Source organism: Pochonia chlamydosporia, chromosome 5, assembly GCF_001653235.2.
Source record: "Pochonia chlamydosporia 170 chromosome 5, whole genome shotgun sequence".
In the NCBI taxonomy this organism is placed as follows: domain Eukaryota; kingdom Fungi; phylum Ascomycota; class Sordariomycetes; order Hypocreales; family Clavicipitaceae; genus Pochonia; species Pochonia chlamydosporia.
This window is the reverse complement of record NC_035794.1, coordinates 3,429,946-3,447,408: the sequence shown is the minus strand read 5'-3', so window position 1 is coordinate 3,447,408 and position 17,463 is coordinate 3,429,946. Positions and strand designations below refer to the sequence as shown.

Here is a 17,463-nt window from a genome sequence, read left to right as displayed (position 1 = left end):
GGGTTTATTAATGGACCCTAGTCGCTTTCCGCGGCGTCCGATTGGCCGGCCGCCCGAAATATGAACAATGAAGCACGAAATCAATCACATTTCATACTCTGTATTCAACTCGTCAAGTTGGATTGATAAAAGATAGGAAGATTCGGTCGCCAACCGCGGGAAATTTTCATTTGTTTCGGTGCAATGCATCATTTCGCTCCTTAGTCGCTATCCCGCCGTGTCCGCTTCTCAGGCTCATATTGTACTGATGTGCTGCGGAAGAAAATCTGGGAAAATGACAACTCCGCTGGTTTGCACGGAGTAAGAATGCGCCAAATATGAACATGATGCTTCAAAGATTGAACCGTGTACCGTTTCCACCGCTATGGCTAGGGTGTTCGGGTCCATCAAGGCCTCGTACACCTCACGGGCTAAGATATGCCCGCCAAGCCCAGCGCTCCTACGTTATGAACAACACCAAGCATTACTGGTATCCTATCATCAACATTGCCTCACTTTGCGCAATAACAACACAGCACGGCGTAGGACTTGGTCCGTCTCGGCAGGTCTCCGGGACCCATGTCGTTCCCAATTTGCCTGTGTCAGAGTCCTACGGACCGGCGTAAGATTGTGACCCCCCGGTGCCGAACATAAAGTGTGGCGCTGAGGCGCTTTAACCTTGTTTGCCAGCTCATTCGCGCGAAACACAACAACATGACATCTTGAAAACGAAATACGATGCATGGCCGGCCATGCGCCGATCTGATAATTTCCAACGCAAAGTGCATCAGGTTTATTCGCTCATGGTATAGAAAGCCCTGACTAGTGTGAGACCTTTATTCCGGAATTACATTCAAAAGAATTTGTGCAAAATCCGGCGCCATGTTGGCCAGCTCTTGATCTGAGCTTGGTAGGCATGGATCGCCTCCCAGTCGAGTTCACGCCTGCCCGTGTCAACATCAATCTGATCCAAACGAAGCCAGCCAGTTCGCTTCCAGGCAAAGCCTCCGACCCAAAATGCAATCAAGATGGGGAATGCCAAATAGGACTTGAAAAAGCCTTCGGCGTTATTAACACCGTCCTTGCCAGGAGGTGCGATGGCCGTGAAGAACTGATGATAGGTTAGTTAGGGTTAATGTGCAGAGTGGTGAGATCCTGTGATAGGGGTATGCCGTCCGTACCTGAGCCGCGAGAACTACAACACACAAAATCAATCCAATCCACGATCCCCACACTCCAAACACAGCTCGGAATGGGATTTCCTCTACCGAGTGCCCATGATGTTTCCAGGCAGATCGGAAGCGGATGTGCGAGAGACAGATGGCACCCCACGCGAACAATACAGCCAAGCCCGAGATGGCTTGAAGCCAGTCAAAAACGGTTGGCCCAGATGCACTTAGATTGACGTACGCCAGAGGACCTGTCAAAATGAGAGCAATGACAGATGGCAAAGGTCGTCCGGATCTATCAATGTAGGTGAACAGTTTGGGAGCGTATCCCTGCTGAGCAAGGGCTGTGAGCGTGCGAGAACCTCCAAACACGGCAGACACGCCAATAGAGAGCACCGAGATCAAAATGATGGCATTCATGAAATGATCCAGTCCATGGAGTCCGGCATAATACCCAATTAGAACCCAGGGAGAGGCTTTGACATCAGTGTAGGCAGCACTGGAAAGAAGACGCGGATCATCAGACGGAATAAGCACGCCAATAAAAAACAAGCCCAAGACGTAAAACACCACAACTCGCCAAAATACTTGCTTAATTGCGCCGGGAACCGATTTGACCGGGTTGGCTGTCTCTGCTGCAGCAAGACCAACTAGTTCAGTGCCCGTAAAAGAGAAGGCAGCTGTAACAAAAACAGCACAGAAGCCTCGGAAACCGTTCCTAAAGGCCCCTGGATCATACCAATATCTGGCACCCCAGTATTCGTTATATCTGCCGTCTTTGGGGCCACCACCGAGAACCAGGACGAGCGATATTATCATGAAGATAACAACAGAAATTAGCTTTATAGATGACGCCCAGAATTCTTCCTCGGCGAAACCAATGCTGCCAAAGACGTTGATGATGATGACGGCGACAAGGAAGATGGTAATCCATACAGCCACGCTAGTTTTATCATCCCAATACTCTATGACGAGACCGCAGACTGTGAGTTCGAGAGGTAGGACGACGGACCAGAGGAAGAGGTAGTTCCAACCAACTGCAAAACCAAATGAAGGGTCGATGAATCGAGTAGCATATGTGTAAAAGCCACCAGAGATGGGATACATGACAGCCAGTTCACCAAGTGCAAAGACTATCTCTGGTTAACCGTGTTCAGAGTTTGTTGATTGGGAAGACTTACCAACGTTAAAGACCATGAAGCCGACAATAGAGAAGCAGAGCAGAATAGAAGCGGGACCCTATGCTGGTCAGCCGTCACACCCAAATGGGTTGTTTAGATATTCCCACTTACACCTTTGGCCAGTGCACCACCAGAGCCAACAAAGAAACCAGCACCAATGGAACCGCCAATAGCAATCATGTGTAAATGGCGGGTTTTCATAGCCCGATCTAGTTCAACAATGCCTCTTCCATAGTGTCGTTTTTGAAACGACTTGCCATTGAGGCCGTTCCTAGTCCAGAAGTCTTCCTCTTGAAACGTAGCAGCAAACTGAGGGCCAGCCACGACCTTGGTGTCTGCATCAGCAGAGTTAAAGGCAGGCTTCTCGCCGCTTGTCACAGATGTAGGCACGTCCTGGTCAGACATGGTGGATCGTCCTCAATGTCGGGCAGAACCAAAGGAGGTTGTAGCCGGCAGTTAAGACAATACCCAAAGCTTCGCAAATTAGACAATAAAAATTGCAGATATAATGCAACCTGGAGAAAACGGAGAATGGGGATAGACACAGATTATAAAGACGATGCGTCCCCGCCTATACCCAAATTGGAACTCTGGCATGAGATTGGAACCATGATGACCCCCATGTGTTAAAAACTGGGCATCCAAGGAGTGTGTGGATACAAGTATGGGAGATGGTCCAACTTGAGTCACAAAAACGCAAGAAACCCTGCAGGCCGCTTAGAACCGATAACAATAAGACGAAGTCGAGGAGCGGAATACCTTCCGGTGATGTTTGATGGTTGCTAGCGCTGAGCACTTACAGCCATGATGGTGCACAGACACACGCAACTGGACTGGTGCTTCTCGAAGTCTTCTAGCTTGACTTTGTTTTGGCCCTCCCCTCGAGGTGATTGGGTAAACAAATCCAAAGGGCGTAGGAGACATCTTGATTATTACAAATGGACCCCCTCTTATTCTCTGTTCGGTTCTCGTCAGATGAAGGATGAAGGCATATTCCTGAATCGTTCCAGAATGGATGATCTTGGGGAGAAAGTTTGGTGGACTCCGACAGCCCGCTTCAGCCTGTGTTGAAGAAGTCGCTAATGGACGTGATATTTTCCAACGTCGGTCCGGTCAACAGGCCATCTGAGCTTTTTCTGTGGGTTTAGGGCCATAAAGTGGGTTCGAGAGCCGATGCTGGGTGTCTTGGAACTTACATGGCCGCCTCCTTCGTCCTTTGCACGAGAGGAGCAGGGCAGCCCCTTCTCTGTGTCTTTCCATCATCAGACGTTTGCCCAATTAGTACCACCACGTCTCATTCCATTGGAAGAAGGCAAATTTCTGCCGCTGCTCCAGAAACATTCTAGAATGATGAATGCATGAGACTCATGCTGTGGCTTCTGGTGGCTTGCGGTGCAGTGCCCCGGGCAGCCTCCGGGTACCCATCCCAGTGGATACTCAGCACGGCTGGCAAGGAAATCTGGTGCAAAACGATTGATTGATTCCATTCCGCAGAAAAGGTTGATGCCAAAATCCGATCCATCGCCGAGGCGAGTCAGATTCGTGTGCCGTTTCTTGAAGCACGGAGGAAACTTCACCACCATGGACCCGCGGGATGCGAGCATGGTAAGGCAGAGGTAAGTGGAGTGGATTCACGGGGGACGATTTCTCTGGGAAATGTCCACGAACGATGAGCAAGGCGGGGAGAATTGCTGCTTTCAAATCACGGTTCCAGGGCGTTGTCTCCTCTCTTCTGACATGGTGTGACTTCTGCACACCGCGGACCGTCATGCCAAGTTCTTGGCACCCATCTTACGAGCCTCTCATTCATCGGATTTACCTTGTTCTCACTGTGGCTTGATTCTGGTCCGGCGGAACAACGTCTCAGCACAGCAAAGTGTCATGTATGAAACTGGACAGCGTGATGGCCTGGTAGAGTGATATTGCGTTTTGAACATTGATGACCCATGAGCATTACTTGGACGTGCATGAGGGAAGCGGCCACCCTAACGAGCTTCACCAAGGTTGCCCAGGCGATATCCAACTGGTTGCCCTACTGTGATGTCCAAGAAGTGCAGGCACAGAGCCCGCTAACACGAATGTGGCGTTCGTCATGGCAGTTGGTGCCGTGTTTTTCATTCCCGGACCCGGCTGCCGTAAGGTTTGTTGGTCCGGTATTACAAGCCACCCACCACTCAAAGGTTGTTCAATTCAGGCGTGAAGATGTTGCTGTTTGACTGTGAAGAGACGGCATCAAATGATGATGAATCGACATCAGATAACTTCAGACCATGGTCCAGTAAGTCCACCACGTGTGGTCCCATAAAACGGTCGAACGATGTGACAATCGGTCCCAAAGCCCTCCCCAGGCCCATTTTCTTCAGCTGGAGAAGTGATCCACCACCCCAGGAAGCTCACAGGGCGTGGCCAACAACCCAGTGTTGAAACGGAAATCATCTTCAACAATCACCTAGTCGAGAGCGGCTTCTAACGGCAAAGGCCCCTAGCGAGCCTTCATTTTGGGTTGGTTGTGTGTTGACCATCGATCCACCCCCAGAAACAACTCCGCGTCTCTCTCCTGATCCTGGAGCAGCTTGTGGAGCGGTCCGTGAAGCTGACAGCTTGGGTAATCGCCATGTTTGCTCGTGTAAGGCATTGACTTGACAACTGTTGCCAATAGTATGACGCTTCGGAAAGTATTGGAACCCGGTTGCCCCATTGGGCAGACTGGACCACGCCCGAAAGAGAGACATGATTTGGTCTTCGTCTTGGTCAGGAAGACAGTTGGGCACGCCACGAGCCTAACAAATGGCGTGTTCTTGTACGATCTGCTGCTCTTAGGATTATGGCATGTCGATGGATGTCCGTAGCAAACAGATCCTTGGAGCATGATTATGCTAGTCTAGCAAGGAAAGAGGTTCGAGATGGCAATATGAGGAAAGTGCGAAGGAGGCAAACCAGACACCAATGGCAAAGGACACCCGTGCTGCTACCCTGGACTCCTTCGCAATTTTGGGGGCGGGTGCAAATCGTAGCAGCTTTGTGTGAGCAGCTCAAGATTCCGCTCCAATTAAACATTTGATCGGAAGGAGGCTTTAGAAAAATGCTCGAAGAAAAGCAATATTACAAGAGCGAAGACCGGCGGCGTGCACTGATATCATAGCAAGGCAGACATACGGGCGAACGCTGCGGCACACATCGCGAAGAAGCTTCCAAATGAAAGGTCAAGTAGTCACATGCGTCTGTTGCAATTCAACCTCCAGGTGTGCCAATTTCACCCTACATATTTATAACTTCGTACGTATTCCCATTCACGGAGCCAAAGTCCCTCCCGTCAACATATTCTCAGCAGCCGCCTTCACAGCCCCCATAGCAACTCTGAACAATCCCGGCCCAATACTCACTCTTGCCACACCCAATTCCGCCAACTCAGTCGTACTCTTAACACCCGGATACGCAGAAAACAAGACTGCAACCCGACCATCCAACTCCTTCACCAATGTCTCCAAATGCTGCCTCGTCATGCCACCGCGAGGACCTCCCCAGTAAAACACCGTCGTGGCACCCAGTTCCAGATACGCCTTCCCCCTCTTAATAGCCTCTTTGACCCTCGTGTCATCATCAATATCATTTTCCAAGCAAAATATGTCGCACCGAGCATTGAGCACAAAGTCTGGTGTCCCAGCGTCCGCCGCAGCCTTGAGCGCAGTCTTGAGCCTCTGAACCTGCTCCTCCACGCTGTAGAGCGAGCCCGAGATGCCCTTCCCGAAACCTGCAGAGGGAATAGAATCCTCAATGTTGGCGCCTGCAACACCCGCTTTCACGACTTGAGTGACGATGTCAGCGATGCGAGAGCCATAGCCGTCCTGCAGGTCGGTGCTGATGGGTAGACCTGCTTTGGCGGCGAATGGGGCAATGCGCTTGATGGCTTCGAGGTTTTGCTCGGCGGTGAGCTCTTCGTCCTGCACGCCGTTGGCGGCGGCAATGGCCCAGGATGCGGTGGCGACGCCTTGGACGAGCTTGCTGGATGGGGTGTTGAGGGTGCTGATGGCGTTGAGCGAGGGGATGTCCCAGATGTTGGCGAAGACGATGGGTTTGGATGGGACGTGCAGGGCCTTGAGGGCCTTGGCGTAGTTGTTGGCCATGGTGTGATGGAGTTGAGATGTATGGATGGTGATATTTGGTGATGGGATTGAGGGAGGATAGGTGGTTTATATCTACGTTTTCGGTTGAAGACTGGAGTGTTTGACGTTATGGTCGTGGTTTATCGTGAGTGAAACAAACTGGGTTCTTGATGGGCAGCGTTATGTACCTAGGTAGGCATGGACTTCAAGGTACATGACTGTTGCGAGATCTATCGATATCCGCCTCATTTTAGAGCTGAAACCCAATATTACCCCACAGATCATGTACTTGAAAGTACTTGGCTGCATTTCCTCCGTATCCGTCGTTTCAATACGTGGGCACTGATAGAATGACTAAAAGGCACCAAGGGCGTGAATTGAATTGATGCGGGGCACGGCGAGATCCAGCCGTGAATTGCTCGATTTTGAGAGCAACATTCACGCTCGGCATGTCAGGACAGACACGGCTTGACGTAGTTCAGAAGCCATCGTGAATTGAGTTTCCACAATTCTTTTTGGAATCATTTTTTTCTCTGCTCCAGCTTGAGAAATGCGAATGCAACATGACTGTTCATTGCACTCCAACTTGGTGAGTCATGCCGGCTCGCGATGGCCAACTCGCAACGATGCAACTGTGCGCCTTCGCCATGCAAATGTACACTTAATCAAAATAGGAAAAACAAAAACTGCACTGCAAATACAGTAAACAAGGCCAAATAAAAGTCAAATAAATAAAACGAGCAAGATCTCACAAGACCAACTCCCGAACCATGCACTCACACATCCCTCAACCACCATGAAAGCCACCCTCAGAAAAGCCAAGCTTGACGACGTCGACGCCCTCTGCAACGTCTACATGTCCGCCTTCACCCACGAAATATTCAGCCGCCAAGTCTTCCCGCGACTCTCAGGCACCGGCCGCGCCTACTGGTCGGAAGCATTTTCCGAAGAGCTCCAAGAACCGGACGCCACATTCCTCGTGGCCACCGATCCTGCTTCGTCCACGCCAGACAAGATCGTCGGCTACGTGAAATGGGTGCGACCGGATGCCGCAGCACAGGACTACTCTGAAGATGGATACCCTGAAGATGGGCTCCCAGAGGTAGCGAGCGAGTTTTATAAAAAGCTGTTTGAGGGACATAAACGGAATATGGGCGAGACGAGGCATTGGTACCTGGATATGATGGCCGTGGAGAAGGACTCCATGGGTAAGGGCCTCGCCCGACAGATGATGGAATGGGGACTCCAGAAAGCTAGGGAAGATGGTGTAGTTTGCTTCGTGGAAGCGACGGCTGATGCGAGGCCTTTTTATGAGCATTTCGGGTTTCGAGAGATTGATAGGATGGGCGTCGATACGCCAGAGGGGAGGGCGGAAGTCATTTTCATGGTTAGAGATATAGACAGCTGAGTTTCCTCCCAACAAACTCAAGTATGAACTCGCATCTTTCTCGCTCTACCTCATCACCCAAGACACCCCGTACGCAAGTAAACCAGCTCCCCCAAGCAACAGCAACCACCTCTTCAACGCCCGTCCAAACTGCTTCCCGGCAAACTTCTCAATCGCCTCGCCGTCATTCACCCTCGGAAACGGCACATCAGGCACATCCACCCCCAGAGCCTCACAAAGCGGACCCCATCCATCCCTCACGTCAAAAAACACCAGTCTGTCCTTCGGGACGACCTCCTTCAACCACCTCATGTGTCGTTGATACGTGAGCTTCGACACCGGTTCCGTCTCGCCATACAGCGCGACCCAGATATCCCTCAATGTGTCGATATACGCTGGAAAGTATCTCAACGATGGCATCGGTAGAAATAGAGCCCTCATGAACCACTTGGTTGCTGCCGTGGACACCACCGCCATGCTCTTCTCCCACGACTCCTCGTCACGAACCGTACAAATCACTTTGGCATCCGGGTACAAATCCACCAGTTCCGGAATGTACATGGTGCCGGGACAATCGGTCGTGGCAACAAAGCCATCTAGGCGACTGGCGATGAGGGCCTTGATTTCGTCTCGGGCGGAGTCGTTGGACGGCGGCCATAGGGATGCCGCGCGGAGCCAGGTCTTGACTTCATATTCTGGCCCGAGGGTGAGCTGCGTGCCGCCGTGGTAGACCGGGCCGGCGAGGAGGATTTCAAGGGCGGCGGAGAATGAGGCTGTCCCGGTGCGGGGGAGGCCGGCACCGATGACTTGGAATTTGGTGTTGGGCTTTGGGACGGAGTATTCTTGGCCCATGGTGATGATGGGGTTGGTGTGCAGTTTCAACCAAATGTTACAAGTGAGGGTTGAGTCAGCTTGAGAGCTACATGTATGTGGTTGATGGTGGCTATTTTCAAGTACAGACGGCAATGACAAGTAGGTGGCAGCGACTACTTAAAATACAATTTGTATCTTGCATCCTGAAATTATGTCGCAGCATTTGATACAAAAGAGGAAATAGTCAATGGAGCTGAATCGCGGGTGGATAAAATGTAAGCTGACATGGCTTTTCTGGGATGACGTCGATGTTTAATGCCAAGGACGACCCCTGGGCTACGAACTTTACTAACAACGATTGACATGCAGGGCCGTTTGAATGAATGGGAAACCGTTGCTTGTTCGCTTGAATCGTCAATTGGGCATCCCAGATGTGTGCATCGCCTCGCATGCTGCTACCCGTACTCATTCAAGGATAAAATATCTCGCGCTTGGAGTAGCGTTTGACCCATGCATTAACCACCTGTCAAAGTAAGCAGCATCAAGAAGAGACACTTCGCGGAACAAAGTTTATACATCACACACATCCCCGCCATCTAAAGAAAGATGTCCCAGAAGCACATGTAACCTTGTGATCCATCAACGCGGCGGACAAGTGAGAAATTCGATCAATTTAGTCCCGCATATCATGCTATACATAACATAAGAAATAAAACTATAGGTAAGTAGACATACTGTGCAAACAGAAAGTCAACAACATAAAAAATAAATCCAAAGTAAAGAATGCAAATTCACGTGGCAGTCGATCCGGTCAAGCTCCCATTCGAGACAAGAGAAACCGAAGTACGTCTCTTCCTCGGCCTCGGCGGACTCCTCTGCAAACTCTCCGCGGCCTCGTCCTCCGCACCCCGTATCTGCGCCTGCGTCAAGACATACCCCTGATACAGCAACTCATCCTGTGTAGGATCAACATCATCGTCAAGACCTTCACAGTCAACCACAAGAAACGCCGGCCATACAACTCTCGCCACATCGCTTTTACTAAGCCCATTGGACTTGGGGCTTCCCTTGGGCAGATCCCCCTGCTGGCCTTGCGACTTCTTCTGCGGCGGTGTGGGTTTGTGGTTCCCCGGTTTGCAGGCGGTGGCGGGAGGCGCCTGAGATGCCGGGAATGGCACAGGCACCCAGTCGCCAGGCACGCGGAAACTGAAGTCAAGCCATACTTTGGCTTCCAGGTACTGGACGAGGGCCCATGTTTTGGTGGCCTTGTCGCAAAGAGACCGTAGCCCAGATATAAATGCCGATTCGTCGAGTAGCCATTGTCCAACTACTGCGAGTACATTTTTGGTGACTAGGTCCACGGATTCCTGTTCATTCTGCTGGTGCCGCTCTGGTATCGCCTTTAAGAGTACAGAACGAATATAGGTCTCCTGGGATGGATTCCGCCCCCCAGTAAGGTGTAACACCCCATCCAGCTCGTGGTCCCGAGTGATGAGGGTAGGCCGAAACACATGATTGGCAAGTGCTTTTCCAAATGCCATGAGGCCGGCTACTATTCTCATTCGTCGAGCATCATTTGTGTTCGTCGCTGGGAGTGGTAGGGATATGCGACTCGACGCAAAATCTTGGGAGACATTCCGCGTAAGGACCTCAGGTTCGACCTCTTGGCCCAGTGACCGCTCGAAATAGTCCAAAGAACTATTGAACATGTCTGCAAGCGCGCCTTGCCTGTAAAAGAAAAAGGTTAGTATCATCATGCTGTATGGGTGAAGATAGAAGAGACGGAGGGCACTGACACTTGGGCTTTCTTGTCGTTCAGAGGGCTCAGTTGCACCGTGAAGCCTTCATACATTTCAACCAAGTCCAATACTTCGGACAGCCTGTCGGTCCTCTTGTCCAGCTGCTCGCTGACACGCTTCAGCTCTTCCTGAAGCTCAGCCTTTTCTTTCAGCTCTTTATCAATAACATCTTTCTGTTCCTGGTCCTTTGCGGTGAGGGCATTGATTTCAGTTTCAAGCCCCTTCGTCTGATCAATCAGCTTCTGAATGCTTGATTCATGACCACTAATCTCATCCCGTTGATTTTGACTAATGGCACGCTCCTCTTCGAGCTGTTTCTCAACATCTTGTCTCGCCAACATCTCCTGATTTCGTCGTTCCTCGCTCTCCCGCAGCTCTTGGGTTCGTCGGTCTTCGTGGTCCTTAAGCTGCGTAATCAGACTGTCTCTCTCCTTGTCCCACTCACCACGGTCGAGTAGATACCCTTCCAAGTTTCTTTTGTTCGTGATACGAAGATCGATGACCTCGCGTCTCAGCATCTCGACATCTTTGTCAAGGGTCTTGAGCTTCTTGAACGCATCGCTTGAGGAATATCTTCCCATAAGGACAAATAGACCCCGAATGATATCATCATTGGATTCTATTGGAGAGGGTTCCGTCTCAATCGGCTTCGGAGGCGCTTCGGTAGCCATCGATAGAGAGCCTGGCACGGTTGTTCTGTCAAAGTTGGATATAAAATTGAGTTACAAGTTTTTGCGTGAAGAAAGTAGCCTGGCAAGAGCCCGACTCCATTTTATATACCTTATAGGCAGTCACGGGCCACGAATGCGGCATCATGAACTGACTGCATTTTGGGTGTGTTGTGATAGACGGATTGGTTGGTTCTGTTGGGCCGCGGGTGAAGTCCAATGCGGATCACGGTGTGCTCATCAATTGGAGGAAACTCTGTACTGTGGTACAAGGCCTGAACATGCAAAGGCACGTATCATAATGTTATTTGCGTTTGTTCTTGAAAAGTAGAGATTGGGATTTTAAGGTGGGTAAGTAAGGCTCTGGATACTTGTCTGTAGGGTCGTGAGAGAATGGGTGTGTGTAACCATGGTTCGTGGCCGGGACCCGGATGCGATCTTTCTACTAGGGCAGGTTGGCAGTTTTCGTCAACGGAGGATTTTAAAATAGGAGAATTTGTGGCATTCTACGTATCATTTTACTGTCGATGCCGTGCTCTCGCTACGCCTGCTTGAAAGAGACTTGAATGAACCATTGTTGTAAGTATTGTCTGTCGTAGGAGTACATCATCACTACATCCAGTATCTAGCTTTATTAATACAAGTACAACAAACATTACACATAAAACACATTACAATCATATGTTCCCGCCAGGCAGACAAAGCAATAGTACAAATCATATATCAACACCTCCAACTCCGTATCATCCTGTTCTGACCGCTTAACTCGAGTAAACTTAACTCCCCCCTCCAGCCGCATCTGACACTCGTATAGACGGCACAGCCAACTCATGACTGATTCGTATCAAAATCGATCCCATTCCCTGTGCCTTCCCCCAGCTACCATGCGCCTCTCGAATATCATCCAGCCCCCAAACCTGCTTAATAGGAACATTCACCCTCCCCTGCTGCACCAACTTGAAAAGCTGTCCCAAGTTCTGTTCAAACTCCTTGTCCTTGCTAATGTCATAAAACCTCGTCGACCGGTTACACCACAGTGCGCTATTCCTCGCCAATAATTTCACAACACTCGGTATGGGCGAACCATATTTAGCTTCATTGCTACCAAGATACGGTAAATTTGCCCCATACCCAACTAATCGAGCTGGCTCCTTGTCACATAAAATCGAATACGACTCGTCAAAGCTTTCAAATCCAAGGGCATCAAAGACGGCATGTGCACCACCGAGTGTTTGCATCTCCTTGATCCACGCCTTATCCCTGTATGAGAAAGGATGCACGCCCATGGTCTTGAGATCTGGATGATTTCGCTCCGATGCAGTTCCATATACAATTGCGCCTTGTCCTTGAGACAGAGACATGATGGCTTGTCCTACCGCTCCGCTGAGGCCATGGACAAAGACACGCTGATCTTTAGCTACTTTGGCTGTATTGAAAACCATTCCATACGCCGTCGCCCAATCAAGTACCAAGGCACATGCTGTCTGTAAGTCGACATCTTCAGGTACGGAGATTAATTTACTTTCAGGGAGGTTCAGCAGCTCCGATTGTGAGTCGTACACAGTCAAGGCGGCAACCGCATCTCCAATCTGGAACTTGTTGCACCCGGAGCCATTTCGTTTGACACGGCCGACGAAACAGTATCCTGGAGTTAAAGGCGCCGCCCGTTGCATGGGATATCTACCAAGACGCATGTTGATGTCGGCGCCAGAGAAGCCACTGTAGATGATGTTGACCTGGACTTCATTTTGCCGGGGCGGCGATATCTGCTCCGTGACGACGTTGACGTTGGAGAAGCCACCGAAGGCAGATATCACTACTTTTCTTGTTGATTGCTCTTCAGACATTTTTGTTTGATGCGGTTGGGAGAGGATGCCGCAGGACGGATAAGTGCTCTCGAGACGAATGGTTTACCTCCAGATTGCCTACGCATGACGACAAAGTCACGCATTGCTCTTCTTAAGAAGTTTAAGAGATGCCTAGAAAGCCGCGACGATTTGACGCACTTGATAGCCCTCAGCCACGATTATGTTTCATCATTGGCACACTCCGGTCTGGAGGTTAGCCCGATGTGCGCCACCGGCAGAATATTGAACTGCGAGTATCCGGTCCGGCGTTTTGTCAGCCAAAAGTCAAATCGTCCGCGACTTGTTTGAGCATCTTTATCTCAAGTAGTAAGCGATCAAATTGGACGCGGACCGTGAATATATCGGTAGCTGTTACCAATGAAGACTGGTTTTCTGGTGACTTTGTGACAAGACTCCATGCTTACTTGCATGGATGTTCCCTTCAGCTGCCTATTGCATCTGTAGTTGCCTACGGCAGTAAATGCCACGAGCTCCGTTATTCAGTTCGGTTGGAAACGATGGGTCACGATAATGCAAATCAGTTCATCAATCACACAGTAGTTATGATGGGACTGGGACTAGGACTTTGGTGGCGCAATGAGAGCGCCATTGTTGAAGAACATTGCTAAATGTTCCACCATATCACACTCCCAGCGCAAAACTCTATCTTTAACGAAGCCTTCAAATTCTATTTTTACCCTCTCTATTGTGTAAACTCATGCTCAAGACGCGGCTGCATTACGCAATACTGAGTTTCGGAACTCATTTGACAGGAGCCTATTTTCATGATTATGTTCCAGGCTTCTCTTTAGTTGCGGCTGAGTGTGGGCCAGCATTTGCAACTAACATGCTTGAATCAGCCTCACCAACCCAACCCTTATTTATTCTCATGGTCTGGTGCTCATCTCACGATTGCATCACATCAAACACTCCGAACGAAAGCTCCAAACAATGTCTGAGCCGTCTCTCCCAGACAGAAAGGCTGTCTACCAAGCTCTCCAAGACATCTTCAAAAACTCAACCATAAGCAGGCCAAAAGCCATTCGCAGCCTCATTCAAAAACACAACGATGAAGATCTCATAGTGCAGCTACTCCAGGAGCACAGTCTCGACGATGTCACCACTGTCACCAAGAAACTTATCGACGACCACGTTTTTGAGTCCACCACTACGGGCTGGATGGCTAGATCAGGCCTTGAGGGCGGAGCATGGGACAAGACCAATGCCTACAGGGAGAAGACTGCGACACTGACTACAGAAACCATCTGCGGTAAATGCGCACGCATAGATTTTGGTAAAATCCTTATTGAGCAATCAATTCCGGAAGACGGTACGATTGTAGCACATCTTGGACGAAATGCTGGCAGTTGGGATACCTCAAAATGCCCATTATGTCGACTCTTCGCGTGGGTGAGGACTCCTCATCCTCATAATCCGGAATACTTGCCTTCTGTGAGCAAAGACCTTGGCTATTGTTTGTACGCTATTCCGGCCCTTAGTTTGTTCAACAAGTTTGTGAAAACGCCGATTCAGGACCCGGAAATTGTGAACAATACGGTTGTTGGGGTGTTTCTGGAGAAGGACGTCGCCGCGGGTCGTGTTTGGGATGTTATTCGCGAGGCTAATCCAGATTTTATCTGCAATATACGCGATGAACGTTCAGCGGCACGACTGGCAGTTAATGGTCGAATTGTGGACGCCGATAGGATGAGCAACACTCTGATTCATGACTGGCTCCAGTACTGTCATGGCAATCACACGGATTGTGATCACAACGTGGCACCCTACCCTTATGGGCGGCCGGAGGATGTTCCAAGGTTTCAAGTCATCGACTGTGAGACCCGGCGAATAATCCCACTTCCCCCGGGGCAGCGGTATGCTGCACTGTCATATACTTGGGGCATGCAGAAACATCCAGAACAAGTGATTGACGAGATGGGGCGTCTCAAACCCGGGAGCCTGCCCGTGGTAGTTGAGGATGCATTGACAGTGACCTTGCAAGCAGGACTACAGTATCTGTGGGTGGACAAATACTGCATTGTGCAGGATGATGAAGAGATCAAGAGGATACAGCTGAGCGCAATGGACAGAGTGTACAAGTTATCACACTTTACCATTTATGCGGCGGCAGGCCCCGATGCCTCGTATGGTCTACCTGGCGTGGGATCACGCAGCCGCAAGAAGATGGCGCCGCGTGTTACTTCGAAAGGCATCGTGTTGACTAAAGTGTCGTTGACAAGAGCACATTATTCTCGGCTCATTACGCAATCGGATTGGATTAAGAGGGCTTGGACGTTCCAGGAGGCCATCTTCTCTCGAAGGCGTGCCTTTTTCACGGATATCGGTGTCTACTTTGAGTGCAATAGTATGTGGTGTTCGGAACACAGCGATGAAGAGCCGTCAATTCGCCATCGCCGCTTTGTGCAAAATCCGACCTTCCCACACATGAATGACGACTTGTCAGTCAACAATATGGTGCAGTGCATCGCGCAGTACAGCCATAGGAAACTCACTTTTGAGAGCGACAAGCTAAACGCTTTTCTGGGAGTTCTCGAACACTTTTCAAAGATGCCCAAGCCGCTTTATCATCTCCAGGGCGTGCCGCTGCTCACAAGCCAAAAGGTTTCAGAGAGGTCTAATGCCTTGACTGCCCTCATAAATGGCTTGAGCTGGGGAACACGGTTGCCGACAAAAAGGCGTGAGGGCTTCCCGAGCTGGTCATGGACAGGTTGGCATTTCACAGCCATATACTCTCCAGCCATAAATACGGGGACTGCTGCCATGGATCAAGAGAAGTCTTTGACAGGTTCTTACCAATCTCGCCATTTCTATGTCTGGGCGCAAAAGCTAGATGGCACAGTGATTCCTTTCCCTAACGAGGTCTCGGAATTTGCTGCCTTCCATGCGGCATACTCATTCCGTCTAACGCCGTACATTCACATCGAGGCATGGACTGTGGATCTCAGGATCGAGGATTCGGGTGTACCGTGGGGCCATCGAGGGAACAAGCCTGCCATACTTCGGGACAACGACCAGCATGAGCCGTACTTTGTGCCATTCGAAGAAACAGAGGGCTACTCGAGGCCAGGCCTTGACGGCGACTTCTTTTGGGCCTTCCCGGTCGATCGTGGACAGCCTGGTAAGGCTTACATCCGCCTGGATTTGACGCTGGATTCGAGTACCGTCATGGGAAAGATTGACCTTGCGGAGAGGCTTGTTACGGAGACGTGGACTGGCATAATTCTTCCGACAATGGACGTCCCGCGTATCTTAGTGGTTAACTGTAACAAGGGTGTGGCTGAACGAATAGGTACCATCTCGCTGGTCCCAGAAGCTTCACGATGGCGTTCTAGAAGGCCAGGGATCCACCATGAGTTGCCACCCGGTGCCCCGAGAGGTAAAATGTGGGATGAAAGAGCTGAACTCGGCGCGCAGGTAGGGGCGTACCCCAACAAGGACCTCAAGATGAGGTTGCTGGACGAGGTTACGGGCATGTCGGAGGAGCAGAGACGCTCTCATTGTGCGCCATGGAGCCATGTAACGCAAACGTTTTATTGTGAGCAGGCCAGGAAACGGCAGGGGATCTGGGTTAGCTAGCATTCCCATCTGGTCCGTCAACGCATCAGTGCCGTAGTAATTATATTGGGTATACGGAGTACTGCAAGGTGAATGGTTCCGTCAAAGTGATGATGTTCCTGGAATTCCACACCATTAAGCCACCCCATGAGTCGGATTCTGTCTAGTGTAGGAACAGCACAGCTGTAGGGCTGATAGTATGTCAGTAATAATTTGACACTCCACTAAACAAAATAAAAGTGGCGAACGGACTTTTGCGCTGAGCTAGGCGGATTCGACTATGGTTGCTGTTGAGATATTGCCTGCCGTGAAAGAGATACACCCCGCGATGGAAATATTGCCCGTGAGCACGCGACTACCCTCGAATTGCCAAGCATCAAGAGCCTTTTCGGTCCAGATTTGCCCAGAGCTGCCCTGAGCTGTCCGGTTGGTAGGACATCACTTGCCCAGAATATTCTTCTTCCATGTCATCTTGAGATCTTGATCCACAACACGGCACTCTCCACAAAAGCCCGGCGTCTCCGGTCAAGTACTTCGCCCAGATTGGGAAAACTGCCCTGGTTCCTCGGCAGCTCTAAGCCTCGGTCGCGGAATGGGCTTAGTTCTCGAGTAGCCAAACTTTATGGTCGTTTGAGGATTTCATAACGTTGCGTTGTGAGTGGTTGCATTTGGATTCTTGGACCAAATTTGCCAGTCATACAACGGATGCTCGCGTGACAAACTCCCTCTTTTTGGCCACAAGCTGCATACGTAGCAGTACATTCGGAGACTTGGTATCTTCCGCCCACTGAAAACTCCGGGCAGTCGTACTCCGTAGCCCCGGCTGGTGTCACGGCTTCAATGACCAACGGTTGTAGGATGTTGCTGCGGCGTGATCGTTTTTGTCCCTTGCTCTCTGGTGTCTGGGGTCTGCACTGAGGGATTTGGGACGCGTTCAAGGC

At 50.4% G+C, this 17,463-nt stretch overlaps 8 protein-coding genes across 8 annotated transcripts; 2 read left to right on the top strand and 6 right to left on the bottom strand.

Annotated features, from left to right (window-relative positions):
• Positions 1–832: 832 nt before the first annotated feature.
• On the bottom strand, positions 833–2,734 carry VFPPC_06344 (amino-acid permease inda1; the record flags this gene model as incomplete). Its single annotated transcript, XM_018285391.1, has 4 exons — positions 833–1,090; positions 1,161–2,281; positions 2,330–2,387; positions 2,441–2,734. The coding sequence occupies 4 exons, from the start codon at positions 2,732–2,734 to the stop codon at positions 833–835; spliced, it is 1,731 nt and encodes a 576-aa protein (XP_018142509.1).
• An 857-nt stretch (positions 2,735–3,591) lies between these two features.
• VFPPC_16314 (hypothetical protein) lies at positions 3,592–3,933 on the bottom strand (the record flags this gene model as incomplete). Its single annotated transcript, XM_018294067.1, has 1 exon — positions 3,592–3,933. One exon carries the CDS (start codon positions 3,931–3,933, stop codon positions 3,592–3,594), a length of 342 nt encoding a protein of 113 aa, XP_018142508.1.
• Positions 3,934–5,619: 1,686 nt separating this feature from the next.
• Positions 5,620–6,453, bottom strand: VFPPC_06343 (C6 transcription factor; the record flags this gene model as incomplete). Its single annotated transcript, XM_018285390.1, has 1 exon — positions 5,620–6,453. The coding sequence occupies one exon, from the start codon at positions 6,451–6,453 to the stop codon at positions 5,620–5,622; it is 834 nt and encodes a 277-aa protein (XP_018142507.1).
• Positions 6,454–7,228: 775 nt separating this feature from the next.
• Positions 7,229–7,840, top strand: VFPPC_14017 (acetyltransferase, GNAT family; the record flags this gene model as incomplete). Its single annotated transcript, XM_018291788.1, has 1 exon — positions 7,229–7,840. One exon carries the CDS (start codon positions 7,229–7,231, stop codon positions 7,838–7,840), a length of 612 nt encoding a protein of 203 aa, XP_018142506.1.
• A 45-nt stretch (positions 7,841–7,885) lies between these two features.
• Positions 7,886–8,671, bottom strand: VFPPC_06342 (NAD dependent epimerase/dehydratase; the record flags this gene model as incomplete). The annotated part of the gene is made up of 1 exon (XM_018285389.1): positions 7,886–8,671. One exon carries the CDS (start codon positions 8,669–8,671, stop codon positions 7,886–7,888), a length of 786 nt encoding a protein of 261 aa, XP_018142505.1.
• Positions 8,672–9,423: 752 nt separating this feature from the next.
• On the bottom strand, positions 9,424–11,102 carry VFPPC_06341 (MEI5 protein; the record flags this gene model as incomplete). The annotated part of the gene is made up of 2 exons (XM_018285388.1): positions 9,424–10,360; positions 10,429–11,102. 2 exons carry the CDS (start codon positions 11,100–11,102, stop codon positions 9,424–9,426), a joined length of 1,611 nt encoding a protein of 536 aa, XP_018142504.1.
• A 773-nt stretch (positions 11,103–11,875) lies between these two features.
• VFPPC_16313 (Rossmann-fold NAD(P)(+)-binding protein) lies at positions 11,876–12,793 on the bottom strand (the record flags this gene model as incomplete). Its single annotated transcript, XM_022429008.1, has 1 exon — positions 11,876–12,793. One exon carries the CDS (start codon positions 12,791–12,793, stop codon positions 11,876–11,878), a length of 918 nt encoding a protein of 305 aa, XP_022284318.1.
• Positions 12,794–13,897: 1,104 nt separating this feature from the next.
• On the top strand, positions 13,898–16,543 carry VFPPC_14016 (heterokaryon incompatibility protein (HET) domain-containing protein; the record flags this gene model as incomplete). The annotated part of the gene is made up of 1 exon (XM_018291787.1): positions 13,898–16,543. The coding sequence occupies one exon, from the start codon at positions 13,898–13,900 to the stop codon at positions 16,541–16,543; it is 2,646 nt and encodes an 881-aa protein (XP_018142502.1).
• Positions 16,544–17,463: the final 920 nt, after the last annotated feature.